At 39.0% G+C, this 14,440-nt stretch overlaps 1 protein-coding gene across 6 annotated transcripts in view; it reads left to right on the top strand.

Annotated features, from left to right (window-relative positions):
• LOC135205123 (protein shank-like) overlaps positions 1-14,440 on the top strand; it is a 143,138-nt gene that overhangs the window by 112,122 nt on the left and 16,576 nt on the right. For 5 of the 6 annotated variants that reach the window (XM_064235472.1, XM_064235473.1, XM_064235475.1 and 2 more), the window contains one exon: positions 11,138-11,263. In XM_064235472.1, coding sequence (XP_064091542.1) covers positions 11,138-11,263 — 126 coding nt within the window. Of the gene's footprint in view, positions 1-11,137; positions 11,264-12,996; positions 13,120-14,440 lie in introns of those variants that run through there. The other variant, XM_064235477.1, reaches the window with a different exon arrangement.

The following is a 14,440-nucleotide window of genomic DNA, read 5'->3' as shown; positions in this document are numbered from 1 at the left end:
GGTGGGCCGAGGCTGAGAAATTTAGTGGTGACAGGTCCCGTTCCACTCTCTCTCTCTCTCTTTCCGCAACCCCTCAAAGGTCAGAGGTCACAAGGTCGACGGGGCCCTTAAATTTTGTATTTTTTAAGTCTTTTTGTTGAGTCTTTAATATTTCCCATTTATTTTCCCTTTTTACCTATTTCTCGTTTTCGCTTTTCCTTCGTGTGTACGCTGCTACGTGAGCATACTACTACGCAGTTTGGTTTACCGTGCTGGTCACCCATCCGAGCACTGGCCAGACCTGACATTGCTTAAAAGTTAAAAACTAACCCTATCATGATTTTCCCTATTACCTATTTATCGTTTTCGCTTTTCTTCCGAGCGTATGCTACGCGAGCGCGGAGACGGGCAAAATGCTAATGAAATAACTTAGGTTATCCGTGCTGGTCATCCATCCAAGCACTGGACAGACCTGACGTTGCTGAAACTGACAATATCGTGATAACTGCAGCTCGCACCACACTCCCAAGGAATGTTTGCACGAGTAAAAAAAAATTAGGACCTTAATTGAGAGATAGCCCTCTCATGTGGTGCACTGTAGGCAATACTTGAGCTTCTTTGCAGCAACCCCTTTTTGTTCCTTTTACTGTACCTCCGTTCATATTCTCTTTCTTCCATCTTGACTTTCCACCCCCTCTAACACTCTTAACAAGTGTTTCATTGACATATGACCTCATAGGGTCCCAACGCTTGGCCTTTGGGCTGAATTTTATATATATATATATTATTATATATATATATATATATATATATATATATATATATATATATATATAGTATATATACTATCAGTCTACAGTGCAACAGTCAAACAGTTTTAAACTGTCTTAACAGTTAAGCTCTTAACTGTATATATATCAAAGACATTGACTCTCTCTCTCTCTCTCATTCGCCAAATGACAGTTCATTCACGAGTGATGCTTCTTCTTCTGCCTCATTTGGGCAAATGGACCGGAAATCATAACGCGAAATGGCTTAATGATATTTGCTGGCGTTTTTTTTTTTTTTTTTTGTTTTTTTTTTGGGGGGGGGCCTGTTGGGGGTGGTGGGTTGCGTGGGGGGCGGTGTTAGTAGCGGGGCGGTGCCCCGGGTGGGTCTGTAATCGAGGGTGATTAGAGATAGCTCGTGTCATTGAGATACAAGCGTGGTTTTTACCTCCAAGCGTGTTCCTGTAGGGGACTACAGTAGCTTACAGTACGCCTTCAGAAGATCACTGTGTGGTTTTTACCACCAGGTGGTTCCTGTAGGGGATACAGTAGCTTACAGTACGCCTTCAGAAGATCACTGTGTGGTTTTTAATCCCAGGTGGTTCTTGTAGGGGATAAAGTAGCTTCAGCTTACAGTACCCCTTCAGAAGATCAGTGTGGATGTTTTCACCTTTATCTGTGAGAGTTTGTGTGTGTGTGTGTGTGTGACGTATATTTATGAGGAACCCATCTCGAGGTAGTTGATAATTGGTGTAGATCTGCACGAGAATTCACAATATACTGCCCTGAAAACGGGAATCATCTAGACTTGAGAATTTCCCTCTTCCCCCCCACCCCCCCCCCCCCCCCCCCCCCCCCCCCCAAAAGGTGAACATGTCTACAGCATCTCAGAGTGAAGATATCTGCTAAATTTTACGGAACTCTGTTCAGGGTTTTTTCAGGCATATAGCTGAAAAGATATAAAATTCTTTGCGTATTCTTAATGCATATAGTAGTACGTGAGTAGTCATTTGTTCGAAGTATAAACGTTGAAATGGTCTCTCTCTCTCTCTCTCTCTCTCTCTCCTCTCTCTCTCTCTCTCTCTCTCTCTCTCATTAGAAAAGATAATGAACTCCTTAATCTTCAGAACAATGCAACTTCCCTGTCATCATCTCTCATTATCGCGTCTCTGTCACCACACAAATCCTCCTCGAAACGGAAAACTGTCTCTGGCTAATACTACAGCGAAAGAATTAGTCTAATTTATTATTAGACTCTTATTAGTCTCTTATTTACTTGTACAAGCGTTGTAATTCGTCCCAGGCTTTAGGTCCAGGTTAGTGTAGTTATCGTCCCAGAATAAGACTTTTAAACTTTTTTCCAGAAATCTCAAAAGTTTAAGTGAGGATGTCGTGTAATTGGAGCTTTAAAATTTCCCGTATAAAAAAGGGTTAATCTTTTAAACAACAGCAACAACAACAACAACAATAATAATAATAATAATAATAATAATAATAATAATATCCAGGTGACACAACTCTCGTGAGAATTAACAAAAGTTGGGGCGAGGTTAGAAAACTGGGGGTTTGGGGGTTTGTGGAGTATAGTTGCATACTGGGGGGGTTTGATTGGGGTTCCTGGAGGGTCGAAGGAGGTTGAGGAAGGGTAGGGGGAGGAGAGGAGTGGGGGGGCTATTGGAGGTGGGGTGTGTAGGTGGGGTGTTCATGTTACCAAAGTTTCAGGAGGTCTTGTAAGTCTACTGGGAATCCAGTCTTGAGCTGTGGATTGTAGTGTGTGTTGGTTGTGTGCATTTGTGGTTAGGGGTCTCTCTCTCTCTCTCTCTCTCTCTCTCTCTCTCTTCTCTCTCTCTCTCTCTCAAGAGAAATATATATCTATATGGAAAGACAGATTCAAATAGTGTATAATAAGACTGGAAAAATATTTTAAAACTGCTAGTGTTTAGTTGAATACAAAGTACACACACACTCTCTCTCTCTCTCTCTCTCTCTCTCTCTCTCTCTCTCTCTCTCTCTCTCTCTCAAGTGAAATATATCTATATGGAAAGACAGATTCAAATAGTGTATAACAAAAAACAGGAAAAATATTTTGAAACTGCTGGTGTTTAGTTGACTACAAAGTATCTCTCTCTCTCTCTCTCTCTCCTCTCTCTCTCTCTCTCTACTCTCTCTCTCTCTCTCAAGAGAAATATATATCTTTATGGCAAGACAGATTCAAATAGCGTATAACAAAAAAAACAAAGAAAACATTTTTGAAACTGGCTGGTGTTTAGTTGACTACAAAGTATCTCTCTCTCTCTCTCAAGTGAAATATATTTTGAAACTGCTGGTGTTTAGTTGACTACAAAGTATCTCTCTCTCTCTCTCTCTCTCTCTCTCTCTCTCTCTCTCTCTCTCTCTCTCTCAAGAGAAATATATATCTATATGGAAAGATAGATTCAAATAGTGTAGAACAAAAGCCTGGAACAATATTTTGAAACTGGAACTGTTTAGCTGAGTACAAAGTACAATCTAGTGTCGGCAATTTCAAGTGTGGAAACAATTATTATTATTATTAAATTGTGGCTCTAGTGACCGATGAAAAGCAAACTTGGCAATATACGTGTTGCAACAGACAATTTTCCCTGTCACTGCACATCTCGCGCGTGTTGCGTCAGACATTGATAAATATGGCAGAGTCTTAAATGACACGGCAGACCTCGCGTGAGAGTGATTAAGTCCCCAAATTTGGGACGATTATTTATTTTGTAATAATTACAGCAACGAATTCGTGCGTTATTTCTTCCCCGCTTATGAGTGTAATTATAAGAATTCTTTGCGAACGCTCGGATGAAAGTCAGTCTCTCTCTCTCTCTCTCTCTCTCTCTCTCTCTCTCTCTCTCTCTCTCTCTCTCTCTCACTTATAAATACAAGTTTTGATGGTGAATCCACGATTTTTGAAATATGAGAATAAGTTTCGAGTGAATATAAGTACCGATTGTACTTTGTAGGATATTAGTGACGGATATATCTCTCTCTCTCTCTCTCTCTCTCTCTCTCTCTCTCTCTTACTCTCTTCTCTCTCTCTTACTTATAAATACAATTTTTGATGTTAAAAACACGATTTTTGAAACATGAGAATAAGTGTCGAGGGAATATAAGTACCGATTGTACTATGTAGGACATCAGTGACGGATATAAGTGTCTCTCTCTCTCTCTCTCTCTCTCTCTCTAACTTACTTATGAATACAATTTTTATGTTAAAAACACGATTTTTGAAACATGAGAAGTGTCGAGGGAATATAAGTACCGATTGTACTTTGTAGGGCATCAGTGACGGATATAAGTGTCTTTAAGTGTTATAAAGTATGGAAAGTGACTCACTTCAAAGGTTAAGTGTTCTCTGGTAATGGACTTGGGTTTTCTAAGTGTTGGATATGAAGAAAGATGACCAAAAATTGGCGAAGTGGACCGGAAGAAATTGATACTGGAAGTCCATCCAGTGGCCTGGTGAGTTTTTAGGACCTTTGCAAGTCCGGCTTCATCCTTCCCCCTTTATAATCTAATTCGTCAAATCTTGGGTTTTAAAGAGGGCATTTGATCGCCACTTCCATCGGCCTTCTTGCGAGACTTTTTTTTTTTAATGTAGAGACAGTTGGACAATCCAACGTGATGCCTCTATCTGGCCTGGATGTCATGCGTTTGATCCCATGACGGAAGGGAGGTTAATTCTAGTGCCTCTCTCTCTCTCTCTCTCTCTCTCTCTCTCTCTCTCTCTCTCTCTCTCTCTCTCTCTCCCCTTTCAGGGATCGAACTTTGGTCCACTGGGAAGTTAGACGAGCGTGCTGCCTCTGGAGCTTCAGGGCTAGAGAGAGAGAGAGAGAGAGAGAGAGAGAGAGAGAGAGAGAGAGAGAGAGAGAGAGAGAAGAGAGAGAGAGATTGCTTTGACCCTACATATTATGCTTTCCAAGAGGCGCTGTGGTTTTGTAAACCGCATGATAGCGATCATCTGGAAATTAGTATTAATTTAGACTCTCTCTCTCTCTCTCTCTCTCTCTCTCTCTCTCTCTCTCTCTCTCTCTCTCTCTCTCTCTGGACCCCTTTGAAGGCCAAAACATTCAAATAAGACATACTAAATAAAGATTTCCAAACATTTTTATTTTTATATATACATTTTGCACCTCTAAGAGAAGTTGAATGACTTACATAGTCACTGTCTCTCTCTACCATCGCCTGTCTGTCTGTCTCTGTCTGTCTGTCTGTCATACGATATCTCAGAATTTTATGGATGGGTCTTGACCACAACGTCAAATCTAATGGATCCACAATATGGATTGTGTTCCTGTTCTCACTTGCATCTCCGTTATCTGGTTGTCTCAAGAATAGTTGGACAGTATTCTGTGAAACATTGAAACTTCCTCACTCCAAGGCTGATTTCCCCAGAAATTTACTCATGTTTAGAAGGTTACATAATAAGTATGTCTACCAAGTTTCATCGAATTCCGCTCATGCATTCGCGAGAGATATTCCATTCGTACGCGCGTGCTCACACAAAGGCAGGCATCAGTAGGAGATGTCCTGATGAATATGTAAGCGTATTTCCAGGCAATACTGTTCGCCCATTACTGAGATATGCTTGTCAACAAACATGAACGTCAGTATATGCTAAGGTATGTGTTTCCAAGGTGCATTGTATCATCCAACTCGAGTCGCGTGCAGGTTATAAAAAAAACACCCATTAATTATAAATAAGACCAATTATCTAGCTGGACCATTAATTATAAATTACACTCATTACCCGGCAAGATACATTCGTCTGTTGACGCGTATCATCGGAGCCTCCACATTGAGGTCGTTTGAACTTTCACGCATCAGCTTGTCTATTAATAAGGGTCAATTTGGGTCAATTTGTCAGGTCGAGAGAACATTCATTGACTGTAGTTTTTTTAAAAGAGGTCAGGTCATTGCAGTTAATAGATTGAGCGATTGAATGCTCGTTTCCTGAAAGATTATAGAGATTTTTGATTTTCTGAGTATGAAAAATGAGTCGAGGTTTAATTCTCGTATTGGATTTTTGTGTCGGATTAGACTTTCTCTCAATAATAAAAAATAGTATATATACATATATATATACAGTACACCCTCCATTTTCGAACATCACCCAAATACGAGCAGTTGAAGCAGACCCCTCCTACAGGTCCCTCCTCCTCCCACCCGACAGGCCGATACGGTCTCTCAGGACCTGTCGAAGAGGAGAGACGGACAGGTCAAGTGACAGGGAACTGGTGTGTGGGAAGGAACCTGACATGGTTCACACAGGACAGGTCGTTTGGCGGGGACCACTCCGTTGATGACGTCGCAAGCCATTGATTGTTGGTGTGAAAGACCCGTTAAATTGTTAACCTGGTTTGTTAAGTACCGTTAAATTTGTTCAGTTTGACTAATTTTACCATTAATTAAAGATCCCATATTTCATGGAGTAGCGATTAAAACAATGTCTTTTGAAATTGTAACCGTTTTCTCTCTCTCTCTCTCTCTCTCTCTCTCTCTCTCTCTCTCTGTGAATGCGTGTCGGGTTTGGAGTGTACTAGTTTTGGTGTTTTGTGAATGGAGCATAGAATGGCTGATTGCAAATCAGTAAACCAATACTGATTGGGGACAATGAAGAGAAACTGCCAAAACAAAGGAAAATCTTTGAGTTTGTTTACAAAAAGAGAAACTTTACCAGTAAATGCGAGCGACAATGAGACTATGAATGTAAGATGAACCAAGAGTACGAAGCAGGAAATGTCCATATGGAAAAATTTAAGTGATTCTTGGGAGCGAGAAAGGTGACAGAGTGTATGCAAAAGATTGGTAAGAGATTTTAATATTCTGCAGGAGCCAAAGAAAGATTATATGAAGGAATTGTCGAGCTAACTCATCCAAAGGATGGATCTGTCTGCTTTTTTGAGAGAATTTTCTATTGTGTGGAAAGAATAGAGATGAGTTGGTGAAAATTGTGTAATCCAGATATATTAGCTGAGCAAGTGCAAGGTATAGAAAGGTAAATAGCGCAGTGTGTAAAGTAAGTTTTAAACTAATACCGATGAACCTAATGTGTCGGTAGACAATGTAACTCCTATTATAGCAGTTGCATAGTTTGTTTCAGTAGAAATGGCTTAACATTTAGAAATATGTGCAGTTTTAAGGCAGAGAAAGATCTCATTCCCTTTAAATGCCTATGTGACGATTATGCAACTATTAAACGCTGGACTAATCGAATGATATACTCAAGATAAAGCTTTGAAAGGCTCTTGATAAACGTCTCCGTAATCAGCCAGAGAAGACAAAAACCCGACGTAGAAAGATGTGCTAATTGTGTCACGACTATCAGGGTTTGTGATGTCATTTAATGAAAATGTGAGTTAGGGGCACATGTCTTGAATTCCTTTTTTTTTTTTTTTTTTTTTTTTTTTTTTTTTTTTTTTTTTTTTTTTTTTTGCTGGGTTTGGATCTAGCTCACAACCAGGCCATAATTCAGTTGGTTATCAGTGTTTTGTTTTACTGTTTGTGCGTCAAAACTGATGTATACTCCTGTATTCCATGTGGCAGCATCTGGCATCTTTTGACAGCGCAGTCTTCCATGTGGCAGCAACTAGCAATCTTTTGACAGAGCAGTATTCCATGTGGCAGCAACTAGCAATCTTTTGACAGTGCAGCATTCCATGCGGCAGAATCTGGCACCTTTTGACAGCATCTGATCACGAGCCTTGACAACTTTTAAAAGTGTCCTGCCATTTTGGTGTCAAAATACAAGCAGCTCCATCATATACAAAACTATTTTATGGCAACATATAGCAGCATTTTGTTGCCAAGATTTTCCACAAGTAGCCAATGGTATCTTGGCTCTCGGATTCTTACCAAAAAGGGACTTTTTGTCTGAGACAAATCTATGCTACGAAGTTCACGTACTTAATCGCCTTTCATCGGGATAAAGTGAGCTATTTTTCGGTGCTTGTGCGTCGTAATCTATTAATTATCTGAAACGATTTGCGTAATCCCGTCTGGTTTTATCTGTCGTCAGAGATGGGAGCATCTTCGAGTGGCCCCACTTGACGGCAATAGGTTGTTTACGTTGGAAAGTTGCCAAGTTTTGCCAGACGGAACAATCTTTTGCTGATGCGAAAGACAACGTACGTTTTGTATTGTTCTTTTACAGAGACTGACAAATTTGGGAGCCCAGGGTACTTCAAGATCACTCACACAAGAGTGACTGCCTTTGATTTCTGAGTATTTGTTTTTTTGTTTTTGTTATTGTTGGCAGTTTTGTTACAGTTTTTGGGACGTTTTTCATCTCTCTGGTCTCTCACGGGTCTGACTCTGCTCTGCATGTTTCGCTTTCAAGGTTTTTTTTCGAAAATTTTCGACAGTTTATCCCACTTTTCCTTTCACGCATTGGCCTGGAATTCATTCTTACACCTTCGAAAAAGTGTCCTTAAGGTCTTGAGTAGTGGTTATGACACTTGTTTTTACTTAATATTTACAAATATTTATCAATTCAATCTCCCTAGATAGCATTTTTATCTTCTGCGATGCCTCTTGTCTTTTCAAGGTTTTTGCGAACATAGTATCTCTCTCTCTCTCTCTCTCTCTCTCTCTCTCTCTCTCTCTCTCTCTCTCTCTCTCTCTCTTCTCTCTCTCTCTCTCTCTCTCTCTCTCTCTCTCTCTCTCTCTCTCTCTCTGTCTCCTCCTTTCCTTTGAATTCCGGTAACCAATTTACGCGTAGAGAAGAAATCTTAATAACTTTACGCAAGGCAGAAATTGGGTTTCTAAAACAAGACTCACACACACACACACACACACACAGCTATACCAGGTGACTAGACAAGAGAGAGAAAGAGAGAGAGAGAGAGAGATAGTTACAAGGATTAGGATGTCTCAAAAGCTTGTTAGTCCATCCAAAGAGACATCGTGTGCTCACTTATCTGTAAGAGCAGGTTTTACTGTGCATTCACAGTGTCCCCCTAATGATTTTGTCTAGCTTTCTTTGAAACTCTTCCACACTGTTGCTGTTTACAACTTCTGGTGTCAGTTTATTCCACGCGTCACATATCTTGTATGTAAAGAAGTTCCCACAGTGGCAGGAGAGAGAGAGAGAGAGAGAGAGAGAGAGAGAGAGAGAGAGAGAGAGAGAGAGAGAGAGAGATTGGTGGTGGTGGTGGTGGTGTTGGAAGGAATATCTGATGAATGATTGCCTCGTCTAGGGCTCCTGTCTGTTTCAATTATGATGAAGTGAGGATGTACTTTTTGGACGCAGTGCTGATCACTTAGTAGGTCTCTCTCTCTCTCTCTCTCTCTCTCTCTCTCTCTCTCTCTCTCTCTCTCTCTCTCCTGTATTTCTTCAAAGCAAAAGCCCACATACCATTTCTTTGCCCCCTCTTGGCCAGGTAAATAGAGAGAAATAAATTACAGACATCCCTTTTGCCAGGTAAAAAAAAAAAAAACTGACGAATGCAATAATGCAATCTATAAATTGCATTGGCACCCAAAAGGATCTAAAACAGTTTATTTTGAAGTGGATTAATATTTTTTCTAAAACAAAGTCCTTGATCTCTGAACAGTGTTAAATCTCGAGTTAACTTTGTTACCACTTGTGACTGCTACTACCCTAACTTCGTTGGGGGCGTGTGGAAGGAGGGTTTAGAGAGGCGACGAATTAGCAACTCTGGCCCCAGGGCAGCTGTGAAATCAGCAGATAAATGTACTCTGGGAGTGGGAATGTTCGATTTTTGTGCCCTTGACAGACTCCGGAGAGCCGATGCTGTGTTTACATTTAGACTTTTTACCTCGAGCGCCCGTTACAATAACGCAATCTCGGTTTGGGAGAACGTCTTAATTTTAATTTTAATTTAATGGTCATCACGCAGAGTGAGTCAGTCTCTCTCTCTCTCTCTCTCTCTCTCTCTCTCTGGTATTTTCCCAGGCCTGGGAAATACAAAAATCATTCCATTTTCTTATTTCGAATCGTCTAGAAGCCAATGCACTGTCGAGTCTTGTCTTAACGGTGTTTGAGAAGCAGTTACATTTGACGAGAAGTATATTTATAAATATATATAATCCTTTGTCTACAAAGAGATGACAGAGAAACATGGACGATTCTTCTTATTATTAATACTGGAAAGAAACATGACTGATTTCCAGCACCGTTACGATAAACGAAACAATACTTATAATAGTTCTGTGTACGAGCAGGAAGCAGAATTCACTTAGATTACATACAGATGTGAGTTTTTTTTTTTTTTTTTTTTTAATAGATTTGGGTGTCTGGCGCTACAGGATAGGAACGTCACTTGCTTGGGAGTTTAGATCAAGAATTTAGAGACTTTTTATTTTTATTTTGTAGAAACATTAACGAAGTATTGCTTAGTTTGGTTCTAATATAGTGTTATAGTGACATTACTTAGCTGGCTTGGGAAGTCAGGAAAGAGAGACATTACTCGTTTTGCGATTTCATAACGAGACTGAAGACAGTACTTGTGTTTTTAACTCCAAGAAAGAGAGACATTACTTCATTTGGTTTTGGAATCAAAATCAAACACTTTGAAATCCAGAAAAGAGAGACATTACTTCTTTTTGGAATTTAAATCGTGATTTGAAGAGACATTTCTTGTTTTGGTTTATAAATCCAGGTTGGAGAAACATTACTTCTTTTGTCCACGGAATCGAAACTAGAGACATTACTTGTTTTGGTTTATAAATCCAGGTTGGAGAAACATTACTTCTTTTGTCTACGGAATCGAAGCTAGAGACATTACTTGTTTTGGTTTATAAATCCAGGTTGGAAAAAGTTCTTCTTTCGGCCGTGTCATCTAAATTGAAGAGACATTGCTTGATTTCGGGTCTTTAAAAACTGAAGCTAAGGATACTGTACTACGTATTTTAGATTTCAGATCTAGAGACATTACTCGTTTTGCCATTTAAGTATAGTTTTAAGCAGCCGTTACTTGGCCAGTACTTCAAATCTTTATAGAAAAGTTATTTATACAGGATTTTAAATATAAGCGACGAAGTCATTACTTGCTTTGGGGCTTAAGTCGAGGTTAAAGAGAGTCCTGGAAAGTAAAGGCAGACTCAAGTCTCTTATTCTAACCCAGGGGCCTCTCGAATCTCATTGTGACCCACTACCGGTAACCACTGGAACATAAGCTAACTCATCCTAAACTCGCCTCGCACTATGGAAGCCTCATTGTAACCCATAAGCCCGTAAGGTCCTCAGCCAAGTCGATAGTATTAAGTCTCCACATTCCCCCAAAACGCTATCATGACTCCGGGTGGCTCGCGGGCCACGCTGTGACCCATTAACACCTTCCTTTGCAGCATTTCAAAGAAGTATTCTAACAGGATCTCTTTCTCTCTCTCTCCCAATCCTGCAGGAACTCCGAGAGAGCTTCAACTACGGTCTCTTCTGCCCACCTCAGAATGGGCGGGCGGGGAAGTTCCTGGACGAGGAGAGGCCCTTGGGCGACTACCCACTCGCCACGCCCATAGGATATCTGGAGGTAATGATTGGGCGTGCGGCGGAGGGATTTTGTCGTAGGGAGGTCCTTCTCCCCGATGGATGGGGATCCTACGGAGTCCTTTGTGTATTTTTTTTTCTATTTTATGTGTTGGTGTTTGAGTTTAAATCATTTATTTTATTTTATTTTTTTTTTGCTCTATCACAGTCCTCCAATTCGACTGGGTGGTATTTATTATTATTATTATTATTATTATTATTATTATTATTATTATTGTTGTTGTTGTTGTTGTTGTTGTTGGGGAGGGTTGTTTTCTCCTGAAGAGCATCTATTACCTTATTATTATTATTATTATTATTATTATTATTATTATTATTATTATTATTATTATTATTAACCAAACAAAAACTTCTTTCAGTTTTCTTCTGAAGATTGAAAAAGAAACCCACAAAATCACTTGTGTATAACGTGTGGAGTAAAATAAAATGTAAATACCTATAAGTAAAACACTTGTACACAGTGATATTTCTTTTTCAATCATTATTATTATTATTATTATTATCATCAGCTCACATTCCCAAGCTTTCAGATGATTATAGGACCGACTTCTGAATCCCTCCTTATCTCTTATCAGATTATGGAGATACCAACAGCTTTCGAGAACAACATAATATCTTTTATGACAGTAGAATGCGCAGGAATATTTGACAACATAACCACATACGCACCACTACGTAAACGCCCACATACGCATACCTTCGCTTTTATGAATGAGTGACTGAGACACGATATGAATGAAGTTTGTTGTCATATGGATCCCTAGTAGTAGTAGTAGTAGAGCCGTCACAGTGCGCCTCACGCTGCGCGCTGTAGGTAGGTAGACATTGCTTCAGGATCAGCGCTGAATGACCTCGTAGGCCCCAGTGCTTGGCCTGTGGCCTAAATCCTATCATTCGACTCTATGAGGTCATGCAATGTCTTGGATCGTAATGAGGTAGAGTTGATTGGCGTTGTATAGGAGATAGACGCACTATTGATGAGCCATCCATGTATTCAAATAAGGATGCTCATTGTGGAAGTTTTCCACACTGGGAGATCATCCCTGATTTTCGTATTTTAGACGTGAATTTTGCAGTGACTGGAGTTTTTTTTTTTTTTTTTTTGTTTTTTTTTTTTTTTTTTTTTTTTTTTTTTTTTTTCAACCACACCCTAGTTCTGTCATGGTTCCTTGAACATAGAAATTGAAATAGCATTAATATCTAACACTGTTCCGACGGAAGAATATGCTAGCAGCTTTGGGTCACATGAAGACCTGCTACCCACGAGACTATACCAGCAATTTAGCAGTTCCAAAAAGTAGTATACAGACATGGTAAGAGCGCAGCATTGGGTCACATGGAGACCTGCGACCCACGAGACTATACCAGCAATTTAGCAGTTCCAAAAAGTAGTATACAGACATGGTAAGAGAGCAGCTTTGGATCACATGGAGACCTGCTACCCAGAAGACGATAACAGCAGTTCAGCAGTCCAAAAAGTAGTATACAGATAGTAAGAGAGCAGTATTGGGTCACATGGAGACCTGCTACCCACGAGACTATACCACCAATTCAGCAGTTCCAAAAGATATACGAACAGATATGGGCGTACTCTTAAAACACGTATACGTAATCCTCATCCATTTCACGGCCTGAGATACGAGATAAGACGCGATAAAAAGTTCAAAGATAAGACTTTAAGTAACAAAAGTAACAAGTTCCCAATATGTCTGGGCCTTTCAGTTGAATAGAATTCGCCTTCAGTGGAAGCCGTGTCAATTGAACGCTCTCCTTAAAACCGAAGGATTCCTGAGAATTGTACCGACAAAAATGGCGTTCCGGAATTCCTCCAAGCCTAAAGTAAATATTATATCCTTTATTTTATTTTTTTGTGTTTATTCTGAAGGCAGATGGCATTGGCAACCTATAGTAGAATGACTTGTTGGAAATAATATTTGGTTGATGAATATTCGCAATACGATATGATTTGTCAGTCATGTAAATGTTAGATTTTTATTGATTTTCTGCTGAATTACGTACCTGGTAGTTGATTGACTATTGTGAATAAGAACCAGATAAATAAATTACTTGATGAAAACCACATATTTCCCAACATCAAGTCTTAAATTGTAATTAAAATGCCACCAATCATCTACAATTTACCAGAGGCTAATTAATTAAGATGACCACTGTTGCTGGACTAATCTTTTTGGACTTTTGCCGCTTCTAACAGTTAGTTAAAGTTTGTTATAAGGTATAATATGTTAGCTTGAAACAGCTACTACAGATACTCAAATTCTTTAAAGAAAAAAACAAAAAAAGGACAAATTTTTCTCAATGTTCATTTTGGGTTTTAATTTTCCATAACGTCTATCAATTTGTTTCCCAGAATTTGAAAACTGATATAATGTCATGGTGTCGTCATGTTCAATCGTTAGTACCCGAATTAATTTATATATATATAATATATATAATAATCTAGTTTTTTAATATTATATAATATATATATATATATAATATATAGAATATATATCTATATATATATATATATATATATATTATATATATATATATATATATATATATATATAGATATATATATATATATATATAAAAGATATATCCACGAAGGAAAAATAAACGAAAGAGTAACTGCGAGGACCTTTCGACGTTTCCAGTCCTTTACTAAGCTTAGTAAAGGACGTGAAACGTCGAAAGGTCTCGCAGTTACTCCTTCGTTTATTTTTCCTTCGTGGCATATATCTTTATTTATGGATTTATCACGTTCCTAACTTTCGTGATTCAGTTATACTATATATATATATATATCTATATATATATATATATATATATATATATATATATATATATATATATATTAGCATACGTCTCTACACCATTTGTGTATGTGTGTGTGTGTACGCTTCTGTATGTATGTATGGCTGCTGTGGACAATATACTACACATACATAAATACGTTCCCTAACGGTTAAGAAATAAGACGCATTGTTAACATGCAGTTTGCCAGGACACGATAACGAAGGCTCCTGACCTCGTTAGCCTCAGATTACGTCCTCCTTGGTTTGTTTATTGAGCGAAGACGCTAGTCAATAATGATAAGAAAAAATTATTCTTTGCCCTAACAGTTAACATGCAGGTTGCCAGGACACGATAACGAAGC

Source organism: Macrobrachium nipponense, chromosome 48, assembly GCF_015104395.2.
Source record: "Macrobrachium nipponense isolate FS-2020 chromosome 48, ASM1510439v2, whole genome shotgun sequence".
Lineage (NCBI taxonomy): Eukaryota > Metazoa > Arthropoda > Malacostraca > Decapoda > Palaemonidae > Macrobrachium > Macrobrachium nipponense.
This window is presented reverse-complemented; position numbering and strand designations above follow the sequence as displayed.